General features: G+C 38.1%; 1 protein-coding gene across 3 annotated transcripts in view; it reads left to right on the top strand.

Moving 5' to 3' along the window:
• dhx29 (DEAH (Asp-Glu-Ala-His) box polypeptide 29) overlaps positions 1–17,414 on the top strand; it is an 18,367-nt gene extending 953 nt beyond the window's left edge. The window contains exons 2-29 of one of the 3 annotated variants that reach the window (XM_077496627.1): positions 129–202; positions 295–408; positions 616–745; positions 812–948; positions 1,018–1,161; positions 1,690–1,816; positions 1,897–2,055; positions 2,276–2,453; positions 2,568–2,688; positions 3,643–4,038; positions 4,405–4,671; positions 5,908–6,051; positions 6,122–6,298; positions 6,794–6,934; positions 6,998–7,142; positions 7,986–8,106; positions 8,191–8,275; positions 8,346–8,434; positions 8,617–8,745; positions 8,870–8,945; positions 9,507–9,731; positions 9,814–9,950; positions 10,025–10,115; positions 10,441–10,722; positions 10,804–10,935; positions 12,420–12,516; positions 12,579–12,639; positions 16,958–17,414. In XM_077496627.1, the coding sequence (XP_077352753.1) occupies positions 129–202; positions 295–408; positions 616–745; positions 812–948; positions 1,018–1,161; positions 1,690–1,816; positions 1,897–2,055; positions 2,276–2,453; positions 2,568–2,688; positions 3,643–4,038; positions 4,405–4,671; positions 5,908–6,051; positions 6,122–6,298; positions 6,794–6,934; positions 6,998–7,142; positions 7,986–8,106; positions 8,191–8,275; positions 8,346–8,434; positions 8,617–8,745; positions 8,870–8,945; positions 9,507–9,731; positions 9,814–9,950; positions 10,025–10,115; positions 10,441–10,722; positions 10,804–10,935; positions 12,420–12,516; positions 12,579–12,634 (3,974 nt within the window). In that variant the 3' untranslated portion in view covers positions 12,635–12,639; positions 16,958–17,414. Of the gene's footprint in view, positions 1–128; positions 203–294; positions 409–615; positions 746–811; positions 949–1,017; positions 1,162–1,689; positions 1,817–1,896; positions 2,056–2,275; positions 2,454–2,567; positions 2,689–3,642; positions 4,039–4,404; positions 4,672–5,907; positions 6,052–6,121; positions 6,299–6,793; positions 6,935–6,997; positions 7,143–7,985; positions 8,107–8,190; positions 8,276–8,345; positions 8,435–8,616; positions 8,746–8,869; positions 8,946–9,506; positions 9,732–9,813; positions 9,951–10,024; positions 10,116–10,440; positions 10,723–10,803; positions 10,936–12,419; positions 12,517–12,578; positions 13,574–16,957 lie in introns of those variants that run through there. The other 2 variants (XM_077496626.1, XM_077496628.1) reach the window with 2 other exon arrangements.
• The last annotated feature ends 169 nt before the right edge of the window (positions 17,415–17,583 follow it).

The raw sequence follows: 17,583 nt of genomic DNA, 5'->3' as shown, positions 1-17,583 counted from the left end.
TTAATAAGTATTTGTATTGGCTATTACTTATAACTTGCTTTCAAAAGCAAAACAAATTGCACGCTGTGTTGTAAACTTTGCTGAATGTAAACAGGCCAGATTTATAAAGTCATGTAAATAATTTGCAGCTCCAAAGACCTACAGTATGGCCAACACTGCCCAGGTAGACACAGGCGGTGTGTCAGACAAATCCATCCTGAAAGTAAGTGGGATTGTTAGTTAGGCATTCGATGTGTTGTGGTGCACCTCTTAATAAATGTTGTGTGTGTGTCTGGTGGGATGCATCTGCTGTAGGTTTCCATCCAGGCCGACCTGGAGAAAAAGATCATCAAGCTGATCAATGACTTCCGGCAGGAGAACGGCGACAAAGAGCCTGTGTCAGGAAGACTCACCAACAAGAAACTTTTGGTGAGGTTGAACACAATCACACGTTTTTTTCTCTGGTGTCAAACCTGGGCCAAATATAACCATTATTAACTGCGCATATAGTGTTTGAAGTAGCATTTTAATATCCTAAAGTGTAAAAATTAATAAAATAGCCATCATTTACTGAGAGTACATAAAACTTCTCACCACATGTTTATCCCAGAACATTCTTCTGTTTTCTGCATTTAGGATCTGTACACGGCCCTGCAGAGGTTCAACTTCAAGCGGGAACATATCGAGGAGGCCATGAAGAGTAGCGTGCTGTACGGCGGCGACCTCCACTCTGCCCTCGACTGGCTCTGCTTGAACCTTCGAGATGGTAACCGTTCAAGTATATTCTGCGATCATCCTTTGAAGTACTCCATGTAACATGTTTAATTCGCAGAGGAGCTGCCTGAAGGTTTCAGCCAGCAGATGCAGGAGGAGAGCCAGAGGAGCAGGCCTAGGTTCCAGCCTCCTGTTCGGCCCCGAACACCGAGCCCCGAGCTACTTAAAACACCCCCTTCCAAAGACACCAGCAAGGTGTGCAGTTGTAAAGACAGGATGGAGTTATGACTTGCCACATATCCGAATCATACATGTATTTTACAGGCATCCGTGAAGGATGACGATGCACGCATGAAGGATTGGATATTAAGGTACGCCGAGCAGAGCAGCGATGAAGAGGATGATGAGGTGGAAGAAGGAAAGAAGATGTCGCAACGCAACCCGGAATTGGAGGAAAAATTTGATCCTGTAAGCGTAATTAATCATGCCTATTTATACTCAATAGACCACGCTAGTGCTTGTTTTAATGAAGTATAAAATGACTATTTTAGGAAAATTTATAGGATATATTCTTTTAGTCTTACAATACCATTACTATAGTATTAATTATTGTATTTCTCTTGTAATATTCAGACTTTTTTTCTTGTAAAATTGAAATAAAATTAGACTATAATTGAGAATCTTAATATTAGAATTATAACAAACATTTTAACAATTGTATCAATATAGTTGTTTCCATGTAATATATGGTTTTACATTTTATCATGACTTTATTTTTGTAGAAATGAAAACATTATACATACATTTCTCATAATTTTGACATCCTTCTGGTACTTCTATGGCTTATGTCTCATGGTCTTATTATTTAGTTGTTCTTTTCAGGGTGGCATTGTACTTATTTGTAATATGACAAAGTGACAGTGTTCCACGTATTTAATATTCAAAACCTATAGTTGTCTCTTGGATTGCTTACATCTACTGATATTTGGATTGCAGAACGACAGGTATTTGATCCTGACTGCTCAGCTTTACGATGCTAAGGAAATGGCGATGGCGGCCAAAACCAAAGGAGACAAGGCGGCTCAGCGGATGGCGCAAGACAGAATACGTGTCATACAACAAGGTTCTTAACATTTTTCTGTGCTTTTCAACTAGTTATTTAGTGAATATTACAATGTAAACAAACCTTCCAAAATGTTTTAGAAATGAAGCCACTAGAGTCGCACCCCATATTCAACCCCGCCATTAAAGTGGTGGAGGCACCCCAAAAAGAGAAGACAACGCCATCTGTCAATGATGACAAAGAGGAAATCGGTTTCAACTTGTTTGAAAAGGCAGAAAAAGAGGCCCCGGCGGATAAAGGTACATCTTACAAACAAACGTACACAGACATTTCTTTTTTGAGTGTTTGTTTGTTGTCTTTTTTTATGAGCCGGCTGGTCAAGTTTTTCTTGATTTTACCCAATTTAAGAACTAGGTTTGTTGTGAATCGGAATCTTAATTAATTTCTTAATTTAGAATTTTTTAATTTTTTTATTTTTATTTTTTACTGATGACCATGTTCTCACATGTGCCCAAACAGTCGTGCAACAGAAGAAGAAGAATGAGCCAAAGGACATTCGTAACTTTGACTATACAGCACGTAGTTGGACAGGCAAGTCCCCAAAACAGTTCCTCATCGACTGGGTGCGCAAAAACCTTCCCAAGAGTCCTCCGCCGGCCTTCCACAAGGTGGCTGCGGGCAGATACTGGAGGTGCAAGTAAGCGATGTTTTTGTGTGTGTGTGTGTGTGTGTGTGTGTGTGTGTGTGTGTGTGTGTGTGTGCGCTGGCATGGTTGGTCTTACATTGATTTTTTTTCCCCCACTAACTCGAGGGTGCGTGTTCAGATGACGGAGGACGTCTTGGAAGTTTGTCCGACCATCCTGACCGAGGACGGCATGCAGGCTCAGCATCTGGGTGCCACTCTGGCACTGTACAACCTGGTGAAAGGACAGGTAGTGCACATTTACCAGCAGGTGGCGTAGAACACCACTGCATGACTTGTGGTCTGCAGTTGAGTGCAAGTGCCAAGAATATTTGCCATGCATTAAGTGTAAATTTTATAGAGTTTAAGAGATTTCCTGTTATGCATGTAGTAAAAAATAAAATAAAATACTTCCTTGTATGCTTCCCTTAGCTAGAATAGAAAAGCTAAATAAAAAATATATCTAAAAATATGAAATTACACAAATATTTTTTAAAAATGCTTCTTCACAAAAATAAGGAATGCTAATTTATTAATTAGACAAATTCATTCAAACATTTTTGTGCCTTAAAAAAAAAAAAAAGGAGTAGATGAATGACACACATTTTTTTTAATATACAGCTTTTAGTTTTTACTTGACATGGTCTGAAAATATGTAAATATTGATATAATAAATTTGCTTTTATAATTATTATAATTTTGAATGAAAAAATGATTTTAAATAAAAAAAATATAATAAAAAAACTTTTATTGTAAGTATATAATTGGAAATAATACATTTAAAATATATTAATATCAGAATTATCAATGAAATGGTCAATTAAATAAAATAAAACACTTGATTTCAAATGTGACAAAATAAAACAACTTGGCAAAGTTGGCTGCTCACTACAATATGAGCAATACAATTCCTCAAATGTCAAATGTATGCTTATGTTGATATTACTGTACCTATCAAGTAAAATATAAATATAAAATATAAAATCATAAAAAAAAGGCTAAACTAAACAAAAACAACAGAGTGCATAAACAAAGAAAACCATACATTCATCAATTGTGCTAACGAGAGAGATGTTCATATAGCTTATTGCGTTTAGCTTAAGGGCTATTAACAGACAAGAAAATGAGCACATTTAAACATTAAAACGGTGAGTTGTTTGACTTTCATTTGTATTTATTTTTATTTATATGATTACATCTTTAGTCGGTGCACCAGCTCCTCCCCCCCACCTACCGGGACGTGTGGCTGGAGTGGCGGGATGGTGAGCAGCAGCAGCAGGAAGAATCGCGCAGTGCCGCCAACAAGCCCCGCGACCAGTTCATTGCCCGACTCCTGACCCGCCTCAAGCAGCAACAGCATCAGCACCACGGGTTCGAGTCCCAATCCGACGGCCAGAACCAAGTTGGCGTTGCTGCGGAGGAGGAAACAGAGGACTCCTGGGAGAACTTGGCCGCTCTTGATATTGTGGAGAAAGGAGGAGGGTCTGTGGAGGGCAAGATGGAGGGAAGGGGAGGTGAGAGGGAACAGGAAGATGGATTGCAGATGTCAAGAGAACTCCTCATGAAGCTCAGGACATCCCCCCTGGCTCAGAAACTTCTGGTGAGACATGCGGCTACAGTGGGTATAAAAAGTCTACACACCCCTGGTCAAATGGCAGTTTTTTTTTTTCATATCAATAAAATGAAACCAAGATAAATCATTTCAAAACTTTTTCACCCCCTAAATGTGACCAACAGTGTAACCTGCAAAGCGCAATTAAAAACTAAATAAATAACATCCCAGAATATAGGCTAAATAACTGTCTAATTTTAATGATTGTAATGAATACGAAATAATATGCAATGATTTTTCTTAACACCTGAAAAAAAGATGTACATTGTATTATCTGCAAAATTTTATGCATATTTAGATTATACTTTTGTTTTGCGTTTTGGGATTTTAGCTTTATATTTTTGTGTCCTCAAGGCCGAACGAGAGCAGCTTCCCGTCTTCCAGCATCGGCAACGCGTCCTGGAGGCTCTGCGGCGCCACCGCGTGGTGGTGGTGGCCGGCGAGACAGGCAGTGGCAAAAGCACGCAGATCCCACAGTTCCTGCTAGATGAACTGCTGCTTGGAGGAGAGGCGGCCCGAGCCTGTAACATTGTCGTCACGCAGCCCCGACGGATCTCCGCCATGAGTCTGGCATGCAGGGTCAGCCAGGAGCTAGGCTGCCATGACGGGCCGGGCTCAAAGGTAAACTCTCCCATCGAGGCAGCTAACTTCTTTTTACAATTGCACGTCATGGGATGTTCCAGCAGACCTAAATTTAAACTTGAATTTCAAGAAAATGTTGAACTTCAATAATAAATTGCAAACAAAAATCTTTGCTCAAATTTAAAGAAAAATTGAACAGAAATTCCAAGAATATGTGAATAAATTCTGGTCACTAAAGTTTCAAGATAATAACAAAACTAATAACTTAATACAATTTTGAACTGAAGTTTCTGGAAAAGTTCCACTGAAATTACAAGAAAGCATAGATCAAAATTTAGCACTCGAGGTTTCAAGAAAATCTGAACAAAAATTCCAAAAGTGTTTCATTAAAATATCAAAAAATTTAACAAAAAAAAGGGATAAATTCTTAAGAACATTTTGAACTAAAATTTAATACAAATTTAAATAAAAATGTCAAGAAAAAGATCTACAATTAAAAATGTAGGCAAAAATATGTCAAACTTCAAGAAAATTTCAACAAAAATATTTTACATTTTTTTTATTATTATTATTAAAATGTCAATAAGATGGAAAGATTTTTATTTTACTTTAATATTAAGAGCATTTTAACCTACTTTTAAATAATTTTTTTCACTAAAATTTTGAGAAATATTTTAACAAATTTCAAGAAAGTTTCAAACTAAAAGCATCCATCCATCCATCCATCCATCCATCTTCTGAGCCGCTTTTCCTCACAAGGGTCGTGGGGGGTGCTGGAGCCCAGCCCAGCTGGTTTCGGGCAGTAGGCGGGGTACACCCTGAACTGGTCCAGCCAATCGCAGGGCACACGTAGACGACGAACAACCACTCACACTCACAATCACACCTACGGACAATTTAGAGCGTTCAGTTAACCTGCCAAGCATGTCTTTGAAATGTGGCAAAGGAACTAAATAGTAAAACAAGAATCCACACACACATTCATACTTCAAAAGGAAGGTTTAGATGGCATCCTAAAATGACTTTTCCAGATTCAGATTAAATACTATACAATAATTCATTGTCACATTCCCCCCTGTGGATAATTTCAAACCTAACATATGTTTTTGGAATGTGGGAAGAAGTCGCTGGAGGAAATCCAAACATGTATGGGAAGAACATGCAAGGAGCCAAGATTTTAACCCTGAACTTCAGAACTGTAAAGCAGACATGCTAACCACTAATATATCCCTGCTGCCTGCCTTTACACATATTTTTTTTCCTTCACCTCTTCAGTCATCGCTGTGCGGCTATCAAATCAGGATGGAGAACCAATCGGGCGAGTGGACTCGCTTATTGTACTGCACCACCGGAGTTCTGCTGCGGAAGCTCCAGCACGACCGACACCTCAGCACACTGACGCACGTCATAGTGGACGAGGTACCCGAAGCACGCCCCTGCAAAAAAAACCTCAATGGTTATCCAAATGACCAACGCCGAATGTACGCAGGTACACGAGCGTAGCGTTCAGTCCGACTTCCTGCTCACCATCCTGAAGGACGTGGTCTCCAGGCGGGCGGACCTGCAGCTGATCCTCATGAGCGCTACCGCTGATTGCCACAAGTTTTCAAACTACTTCAACCGCTGCCCCGTGCTCAACATTCCAGGACGGACCTTCCCGGTGGAGGTGAGCACAGTCAATTATCGGGACCAGTGATGATAAATTATAACTATAGAAAACTAAGTATAAACATCCCATAATAGGTAAAAAAAAAAAAATGTATATATTTTTTGTCCACTTAATGTTGCCATCATCATGTGCTAATGTCATATTTTTGTTTCTGAGTCCGTATGACTTTAAAAGGCTTGGTGAGTGACATGGGTGTCAGCAAATGACAGGGTAGAATTGGTTGGCTGCTGAGTTGTCGTTGTTGTTGGTTGAATATGCTTGCTACATGTTTGTCTTTTACCGAATCTCTCTCCTGCTGGTTAGCCACCAACATGCCAACCTATTTACACAAAGTGGTGCATGTGACTGCAGTAACATTACTTTGTGTGGAAAAATTATCCCTGTGAAGCTTCAAGGCAGAGATTTTTTGTCATTAAATTATTTGGATTATTCGCTTGTTGCAGCCTTACTTTTACTTTAGTGTTATTTGACACCAGTTATTTATGCTTTCAGGTGTTCCATTTAGAGGACATCGTGGAGGAGACAGGCTACATTCTGGAGAAGGACTCGGAATACTGCCAGAAGGTTCTGGAAGAGGAAGAGGACGTGAGCATCGCAGTCACGCAAAAAGGCGGAAAGACGTTACAGCACCAGGTAAATTATTCCGCCGTGACACCATCTCAGGTTATTACCACATCGATTTTGGTTGATTCTTAGGAGGTGATCTTGAGGGAATCATCGTCAGGATGGGATTTAGGTCCTGACCTGGACCACTTCAGCAGCAGGACTCGCCAGGTCCTGCAGTATATGAACCCCAACAAGATCAATATGGAGCTACTGGTGGAGCTCATTGGATATCTCGGTACCACACAAGTGTATAATGGTCCAAGTATTTGGTGTATGTTTAGTAGGGGTGTTAAAAAAAATCGATTCGGCGATATATCGCGATACTACATCGCGCGATTCTCGAATCGATTCAATAAAAAAAAAAAAAGTTTTTTTTTTTTTTTTTTTTTTTAAAGAGCTCAGAATTGTTCATTCGGTAGTCTTACCGATTCAACGTCTTATCATCATTACCTTTTTTTTTTTTTTGTGTGTGTGAATCGATTTTTAAACTTCCATTTTTAATGGAAAAATATTCAACAAAACGTCTGACTTCGGGTTAGGGTTCACACCTAACCATGGAAGAATGTTATATGAACGGAACATTAAGCCTTAATATTTTATTTTAATGCTGTTCAAACATGAAACAGATTACAACCTCTATAAGACTGAAATTTCAGATAAATAAATAATACATTTTCATATAAATCTTACACTCTACAAGCTTACTGATTAGTATTTTCTAAATTTGAATGAAAAAAAATCGCAACAATCGACTTATAAATTCGTATCGGGATTAATCGTTATCGAATCGAATCGTGACCTGTGAATCGTGATACGAATCGAATCGTCAGGTACTAGGCAATTCACACCCCTAATGTTTAGCCATATCATAGTGAGCAGACTGAGATGTCTATATTATTTATATATTGTATTTATATTTAACTAAGTAACTTCTATTTATAAAATAATTACCTATTATTGAATGGTGAATTTTAAAAATAAAATGAATTTAAAATGCTTATTGTACCAAATGTTATAAGGGGCAAAAATGGTAAATTACATACCGTATAAAATTGTGGTTGTTTTTTGCTGCTTCTAGATAAAGCTCCTCAATTCACAGCATTGGATGGCGCCGTTCTGGTCTTTTTACCCGGTCTGTCTCACATCCAGCAGCTGTTTGACCTGCTGTCGTCAGACAAGCGCTTTAAGGATAAAAACAGGTGATGCCAGCACTTGAGTGCAGTTTATAGAAAAATCCAAACCACATTTCATTGAATGCAGAAAATGTTGGGTGTAACTTAAAGGTTCAGGATTGTCGCTCTGCACTCCACGCTGTCGTCAAAGGAGCAGGCTGCGGCCTTCACTGTGCCCCCGGCTGGCGTCAGGAAGGTACTGTACCTTGGAAATATAGGTTTCAAAATAGGAGTACGAGAATTCATGCTTTTTTTTTTCTTTTTAGATTGTGTTGTCTACCAATATCGCAGAGACAGGTGTGACCATTCCCGATGTTGTGTTTGTCATCGACACAGGAAAAACCAAGGAGAACAAGTACGAGAAACGTGTGCCCATTAGAATTACTGCCATCCTGTAATTGAGTCATTTAAAAAAAATAGCTTGTGCAGTTCGAATTGCAGCAATATTGAGCATGTAGAATCACATTCATCATATTCATTCATTTTATTATTTTAGTACAGGAGTACAAAGTGTGTGATGTGCCATGTGTCATTCAGATATCACGAAAGCAGTCAGATGAGCTCCCTAGTGGAGACGTTTGTGTCCAAAGCTAGCGCCCTCCAGAGGCAGGGCAGAGCAGGACGCGTCCGCAACGGCTTCTGCTTCAGACTCTACCCAAAGTACAGGTAAGATGAGGCAGGCTATGGAAGAGCCGTTACAATACAAAAAAAAGAAAAACGAAGAAGAAAAAATGTTAACATGATGATCTCTGTTTAATGGATCTTGTTCTCTGAATGTGCTTCTCCTCAGATTTGATACATTTTTGGACTACTCCATTCCAGAGATACTTCGGGTGCCCCTGGAGGAGCTCTGTCTTCATATTATGGTAAAACAAAATGGCTACCTCGGCCAAGGTAGTACTATTTTATTAGAATTTGTAAAAAGGAAAAAAAAAGTATATAATACATAGACAATTATCCAACTAATTTTTAAAATAATTACAAAACTCTAACCTTCCTTATTTTTATAATGCAAAAAACACATCTTGTATATTAAATAATAGAACATTAATAAACTTAAATACAAAACCTTATCCTACCACATTTCTAAATATATAAAACAGACCAATAGTAAGTAACAAAAAAAAATACATTAAAAAAAAAAGTCAAACTAATCAACTTCAGTAATTGGTAAAGAAAATATTGTACTGTATATGAAATAAGATCTAAAACTAATTAAATTAAAAATGACTGAATTTTTAATATGGACATTTAAATTATCAAACAAATAAAATTAATTAAGATTTTTTTTCTACCATATTCTTTACAATGGGCCCAACAAATTATGCTTTTTTTTTTTTTTTTACCCAGTTTAAATGATTTTTTAATGTGCATTTTGTAGAATTTTAGAGTGTTTTTTTTAGTTTTGTTTTTGTTTTTTTTGTTAGAAATGCGAGTATGGCTCCCCGGAAACGTTCCTGAGCGGCGCCCTGGATGCCCCGCAGCCTCAGTCTGTGATGAACGCCGTCAACCTGCTGCGGAAGATCGGCGCCTGTCAGCCCGGCCGCCACCTGCTCACTCCGCTGGGCCAACACCTGGCCAACCTGCCGGTCAACGTCAAGATTGGCAAGATGCTCATTTACGGCGCCATCTTGGGCTGCCTGGAGCCCATCGTACGACCTCCATTTTGTTTATTTTCATCACGGCCGACTTTGGCAGTGTTAATAGTCTCAAGCGCCTGTGTTACATTCCCAGGCGACCATCGCGGCCGCCATCACGGAGAAGTCTCCCTTTTCTACGCCCATGAACCGGAAGGAAGAAGCCAACCTGGCCAAAGATGCGCTCGCATTGGCCAACTCTGACCACATGACCATCTACAACGCATATCTCGGGTACACACAAGCCCCCAATGTACAATTTTGGAATAATTTGGGTAAGTGAGAAATAACATTATTCCATGTTTTAGCTGGAAGAATTCCCAAAACGAAGGACTCAAAGCAGAAATGTCCTACTGCCGGAAGCACTTCCTCAACCGCGCCGCACTTACCACAATTGAGGTAAGACCAAAATGTTACAAGCAGCTCTGTGTGAAACTCATTATTAATCACACTACCATGTTTAGACTAGTGGGGGCGCATGAATTTACTGTTGTTAAGTACAATTTTCACTTGGCAAGCATTTTTTGGGAAAAGTGATGTAAAATACCCCTCATTCATCCATTTTGACATTCTTATTGTCATTTTATTTTAACATATTGATCCATGACAACATGAAAATAAAGATTAAAGATAAACCAAACAACTAAATACTTAAAAATGCTAATTGTACGTTCAAAATGCATCAAGTGAAATTAGTGTCCCTAATAAAGTCTTTCCAACGCAGGACGTGAAGCAGGAGCTGATGAAGATGATGGAGCAGGCGGGCTTTTGCTCATCGCGTGCACCTCGGCCCCCCACAGCGTCCAAGCCGCCGGTGTCGCTGCTGGGGGCTGCGCTGACGGCAGGCCTGTATGACAGCGTGGCGCGCATCCTGTGCGTCAGCTCCGTGGACGCGCTGGAGCGAGTGGCGTGCTCGGCGGAGACGCCGCAGGGCCGAGCGCAGGTGCACCCGTCGTCCGTCAACCGCAACCTGCAGATGCACGGCTGGCTGCTCTACCAAGAGAAGGTTGGACGTCTCACTTTGTTGTTGTTGGTATTATTATGTTATTGATTTCAGTATTGATCAAGGTATTGAATTTGTCATCAGGTGAAGTACACCAAGATCTACCTGCGAGACACTACTCTCATATCTCCGTTCCCCATGCTGCTCTTCGGAGGAGACATTGACATTCAGCACAGGGAACGTCTCATCACGCTGGACGGCTGGATGCACTTCCAGGTCACTACCAATCGTATAGACAATTTTCAATGATTGTTTTCCAGCCAAAACTAGATATTTTTGCACAAGCTAAGCATGGCCAACTTAATAGGTTTTTGAGCTGTTAGGGGGACTTTTTTATTTTTTTTAATTTTATTATTGTTTTTTTTTTTTTACCCGTTTCCAGACAAAACAACACTCTAATTTATTAGGCTAAGCAAAGTTTCTGTAATCTTGTGTTTTGATTGTAATACAGTAAAAACAGAACTTCAATTCAGTATGGCCTGGATTACTAGCAACTAGTTGATCTTTTTCACCATTTTCCAGTCATAAGCTAGAAATGGCTAACTAGCTGCATCCTAGATTTATTTATTTATTTATTTATTTATTTATTTATTTATTTATTTATTTATTTATCACAGTCTTCATTGAAATAGAATTTAACGAGAGCTAACATGCACTACACAATCTTGGACAGTAGGCGACGGTATGCACTGGAACGTTGCTTGCATTCCGCCAATAATTGAAAGAAGAAAGAAGCAGCAGCTAACATGCTCCAGGCGGTCTTTTTGGACAGTTTTTTTTTTTTTTTTTTTTAAAGAAGAAGAAAAAAAAACTAACATAAAAGACTTAGTTAAGAGCTGCTTAGGTGTTCTTTTTAAACGTTTTTAAACATAAATATAAGATATGTTTTACCTCATTCAGTACCATTCGTAAGCTAGCCTAGGATAACAAGCTTGAGGCTAGTATTTTTGACGGTTTTCAAGTTGGGGCTTAACTAACTTTTTCCCCAAGTTGTCTTTTGGACCATTTTGATGTCATAAACATCGAACATATTTAACAATAACAATAAAACATTTTCATCCAGAATCAGGATTTAATATATGCTAGGTTGAGCTAACTCAACACTACATTGATTCTTGACTGTTACAGTCAAAACAAACTTGAACACAAGCTACATCTAACTAAATTGCTCCGTGGTGAACTTTTGGTCTGTTAACTTGACAAAACAGGACTTTTATCTTAAGCTACAGTTGGGTAACTAGTTGGGCTTTTAAATAAGATGGTGATTGACCCTTTTCCTGCGAGAAAAAGACTCGAGGCTCAGCTAACCTTTGACTATTCTATTATTTGGACTGTTCTACTTTGAAAACAAAACCAAAAAGACCTAGCTTTCTGTATATTTTTAAACAATTTTCTAGACAAGGCAAAACTGTAACTTACCGGTAAGATAGGTTATGCTGAACGGTTGGACTGTTTTCCAGTAAAAGCAGACTAGCTAAAGACAGCTAAATAGCTCTTAGTTGACTTGATGGTTTGCCTGTTTCACACGGCTTCATAGCTCATAGTTTTTACAAGCTTTCCATTCAGGGCCACGTCTACAGTAGGTAGTATATTTTTTCGCTGCAATGTTGTAATCTCTCTGGATTTACACATGAACTGCAATTTTCTCTTTTTCTTCAAACAAATTTGTTACGATTTTATGTGGTACTTTCGCTCTGTAGGCTCCTGTGCGCATCGGCGTGATCTTCAAACACTTGAGGAAGCTGTTGGACTCGTTGCTGGAGAGGAAGCTGGAGAACCCGCGGATGAATTTAGAAGGTAAAACCTGACCCCCTTCATCGCCATATTGATATTGATAAGTTTTCTCTTCATTTGTCAAGGTGAGAGGACCATCCAAATCATCTTGGAGCTGATAAAGTCGGAGAACACCACGTAATATGGGTAAATGAAAAAATTAGGGATGCACCGAAATGAAAATGAGGGGCTGAAATCGAAAATGAGAAAACCGAAACGCCGAAAAAAAATTATGCCAAATTTTTTTTTACTATCATTGCATTTATTATAATTACCGGTAATTACAATTATAATATTATTATAAAATATGTACTTAGCAGTGTCATTTTAACAAAGCTCAATATCAACTGAAATGTGTCCACACCACAAACATGTTGACTGATGGTACGTTAAACACCAAACACGGGATGACCATTTTCTGGCGGTGCGATTGCACTTTATAGTCAATGTACAGAAGTTGGCACAGGCAGGCATGGATGCTGTGTGGATGACGCGTTTGTATTTGGAGCGGAACATGGTGCGGCGCACTTAAAATCCGCACATTCACATATTCACCAACGTTTAAAAATAAATAAATACTTTTCTTCGCACCAGCCAATCGGCTTCAAGAACCGACTGCAAAGTCACACCTGGCGTCCTGTACAAGTCTGTAGTCGTTGAAATGCTGGACTGCAGTTTCCCAAGCGAAGCCCCTCTCCTTCTCGGGTGTGCGCAATGAAGTTGCCGGTACTCAGGGTGAAACGCCAGCGAGCTGCAAGGTGGACACTCACCCTCGTGTTTGGTGTTTAATTTGAACAGACGTTTGCAGTGGTTAATTTGCTTGCATCACCACAACATCCTGTTTCGGCCACATTATTTTGGCTTTAATTTTAATGCCGAAAATGCCTTTTTTCTTTTTTTGCCATTTTCGCTGGCCGAAGATTCAGTGCATCCCTAGAGAAAAAAATGCTTGATGCTAGAACGAAGAACTGACAGTCGGTCAGCAAGGATTTTCATTCATGGTAATAATCCTCATATAAAATGTAAATCAAGAGGAACTGTCATTACCAAACAATGTCGCAATAAAGTATTTTTTATTCCAGTGACTTTCCATGTGGAGGGGGATTGGAGGTGCAGGGGGGTTGTAAATAAAAATTAGATTAATTAATTTATTTTATTTTTTAAATGTGAGGATCTCTTTTATATATTTTATAGTTATGGAAATCTGTAATAATGGCATTTATTAGATTATATTTTGATTGTAAATAGTAATATAATAGTAAATAGTGTCAGATTTTTAATTCCAGTGATATCCCCGGGCCAAACTAAATTTATGGGGGGAAAGTAATGATGTGTGTAGTATAATTTAAAATTTTTTATCATTCTATAATTTGAGAAAATACAGTACATTTTTATTGTCATTTGATAATGGCATTTGTTTTAATGCTGCATTCAAATGCATTATAAAAATGAGTGTTTACATCAAAGGACTTCACTACTCCATTCTAGTTATAATTTCATTATTATTATAACTGCTAATAATAAGTTTGGCGCAACTTCTACAAAAATTTCCATACAGTATGGCTACAAATTGTTTGCTTATGACAGATGGATAAAAACAGATCCACTCACATACTGTACATAATAACATGACGGTGTTTAACTCCTGCTGATAAGGAAGTTAAGAACGGTAATAAACAACATGATGGAAGCAAGAACAGAACGTTTTAAATTGTAAACACACGTCAACTTTTTCGACCATAAAAATTGTTCCATAACAATGTACCGGTAATACTTTGCATGCAGATGAGCTCATAACCACTCAAAAATGAAACTGAGAAACAAACAAAATACAATTTGCATAATAGACGTGAAGTCATGATCACAGTTTCCATTTGGCAAACTTACAGGCAAACTGTGGTTCTAATTCAACTATATTTACTTTCAGCAGTAATCTGGAGACGGCAGACTATAGCCTTACATAATTATGAAAATGAAGACCAGCGAATTTCACATGACCTCATGGTAACATGACTTGGCAGCGTAACCTTGTCATTTCACCGCCACATCCTCGTTTCCTCTAAAATGTCACATGAAGCCGTGCCTGCCCAGACTTGTTTTCATATCACGCAACAACTTAAATCCCTCAAAACAGTGGTTGAAACTGCTTAAAGAATGATTGAATTACTGGTTTAATGTTTTGCACAAGTTTTCTTTTTTAATGTTCCTAAATGAATGTTGATAAACACTTGAAAGATTCAATGCATTTGCATTACTTAAGAGTTAAAATATAACTGAACCGTGACCGTACCCTACTGAAAAAATGCACTGTGCTCAATGCTCAGTATCAAAGGAAACTGTTGAAATTAAAAAGGCCCATTTACACTGTTACTAAATGAACGCGTTTCAATAATCTCTTCAATGATATATCAAAATAATACAGTATTCATATTTCAATAATATATCTGGAACAATTACAATACATTGAATTAGTCAATAATGATAGATGATGGATGATTTTGTCATTTATTTTTCAGTTGTATATATGTACAGTATGTTTGTTAAATTGTATATTAAAGGCAATTTTTAGCCTAGCATTATTATAAAGGTAGTCCATAAGTCTCATAAGATTCATTATATATATATATATATATATATATATATATATATATATATATATATATATATATATATATATATATATACACACACACGCACACACACCAGTGTGAATGTAAAACGCGTCTACAACCATTGTATAAGTGTATTGCAAAATATTTCTCCTCATGAAAGGGTGACTTTTTGTGGTATTAACCCAACTTCAGAAAACAAAATACGGGGCAGTAAAACACGTATTCTTTGACGTCCCACAGTCGTCACCGGTAAACACAAACAGGAAGGAGCTGTTCCACGAACACTGGCTGTGCCCGGTATAGACGTTTATTAATCATCGAGCTTACCTTTGCTGCGATACGTAAATTTCAGCCGCCATGTTGAATGTGCTAGGTCTGCCAGTAAACGCTTTGACGCTCATGTAGAACAGGTAGTACTTGATGAAAGCCCAGTCCATTGACTTGCGTACAGTACCAAGCAGAGCAGACACATCCAAAATGGCGGACACGCTGACGCATCGCAACAACGCGGCAGTCCACGCTGATCGATGTAGATGTCTACGGTGGCACAGGGAGACAATTGGAGAATTCCGCTTCCCTGTTGTGACGCCATTGCGGCTATATAAACTCGCCGGCTATGAATAGTGACAGGCAGTACCGCGTTTCACTTGTTGATTTTAGAGCAGACAACAAAGGTTGGGAAACGTGCAAGTATATTGTCCTCGTTGACACGGTGATCAAGATGTCAGGCCAAGGTGAGTGTTGTTTACTCTTTAAGGTGATTTTGACCTTTTCCGTACAGAGGAGAGGCCTCTCATTTGTGTATTTGACACTAGTAAGAGCAAGTAAAATACGCTGATTGTTTAACTAAGTAAATAAAGCAGGCCCATTTGCCTACTTAAAATAAATAAATATATATATATATATAATTTTAAACTTCTTTCTGTCCCCTTTCATTTCTTTTTTTTTTTTTTTTGTATGAATGAAATGAATTGAATCGGGAAAAAAAACACGTTTTCTTATTTACCGAAATGTTTATATAATATTTTACGAGTTTTCCCCATCAATTTTAATTGACTACCCCCCCCCCAGCAAATAAGCACATATACTGTATTTTGTATGTTTTGGTAATATTTATCCATAACTTACCGCAATTTTATTATTTGGAATTACGTATATTTGACTGTTTTTAGTTTGTTTAGAAATGTTCTGGGGGATAGAAAAAATATTGGGCACTGAGGATATGGAATTGGCTGTGTAAAAATATTTAAAAAATTCTATTGTATGCGTTTTATACAATTTTGTGTAATTTTATGTTTTGCAAACTTTTGTTGTGTGTGTGTGTGTATATCTTATGTTACTGAAAAGCTCAAAATATATTTTCATTATTGCCTAGATTTTAAATTGTTTGTTTTTTTTAAACCAAATCCTCAATGTGGTTTTATATTTGTATTTATTAACAAATACTGTATGTTAATGTATTATATACATAAAAAAATAAGCATGTAGCCCAATTTTGCTTTAAAAAAAAAAAAGTTAGTTTTTTTGTTTTTTATTTTAGGGATAGGAAAGAATTTATTTAGTGAGTTGACATACTAGTGTGGTCGTACTGTAATGTATATATCAAATATTTTGAATACTTATGTGATGTATATTATTTAGCATTCGAAACTTTAGTTTGAGTTTAATTTTATAAGTTAAAAAAAAAGCTGATGACTTGAATCTTGAACCATGTTTTTATTGTAATAGTACTTGTATTTCTGTTTTAAATGTTTTTGGGCTACTGTATTTACAACAATTCCTCCTGACATGTTAGTTTGCCCACCCTTGTATTGAACTAGTTGTTGACTAAATTATTTACAAATATCTTCCAGCATTGACAAGCAGCCTTCCTACCCTACCACCATTCCCCTCCCCAGCCATCAGCGTCGGCCTGGAGCTACGCCATGTGGGGGACCAGCTGTACTGGATCTGTTTCCTCTTGAAGGCCCTGACCAAGGACCACAAAACCTTAGTCAAGTCCAGCGGTACATGATGACACTATGGATGGATTCTTGGAGGATGTACAGAGGAAATGGGTGTCACCCTGACGGAAAACCTGTTGGATGAGCTACCTTGGAGGTCGTGGATGCGAGACGCCTTGATTGGAGGCTGAGCGGCGAAACATGAGGATTGGCCAAACCTGAGATGGGCGATGTCAATAATATGACCTGGGGAGAGGCTTTTTCTCCAAGCCACCTCAGAGGAACTGTTAAAATTTAATAAAGCACAAATTATCATCCTACACTTGCTTCTTTTACAATTTGCAAATAAAACTCACGTTTGTCTGATGTTGCATGCATTGTTATTGACGTCACAACTACAACCTCCAAAAAATGGCATACTACTACTAGTGGGCATTTTGGTGCTCCTTGTCAGTGCGTAACAGATGCTTACTATTTAGGCCTAGTAGTGTTATTCGTATAATAAGGTTTGCGTGCTGATCTACATTTACTTCTTA

Source organism: Festucalex cinctus, chromosome 15 (genome assembly GCF_051991245.1).
Source record: "Festucalex cinctus isolate MCC-2025b chromosome 15, RoL_Fcin_1.0, whole genome shotgun sequence".
NCBI classification, from domain to species: Eukaryota; Metazoa; Chordata; class Actinopteri; order Syngnathiformes; family Syngnathidae; genus Festucalex; species Festucalex cinctus.
This window is presented reverse-complemented; position numbering and strand designations above follow the sequence as displayed.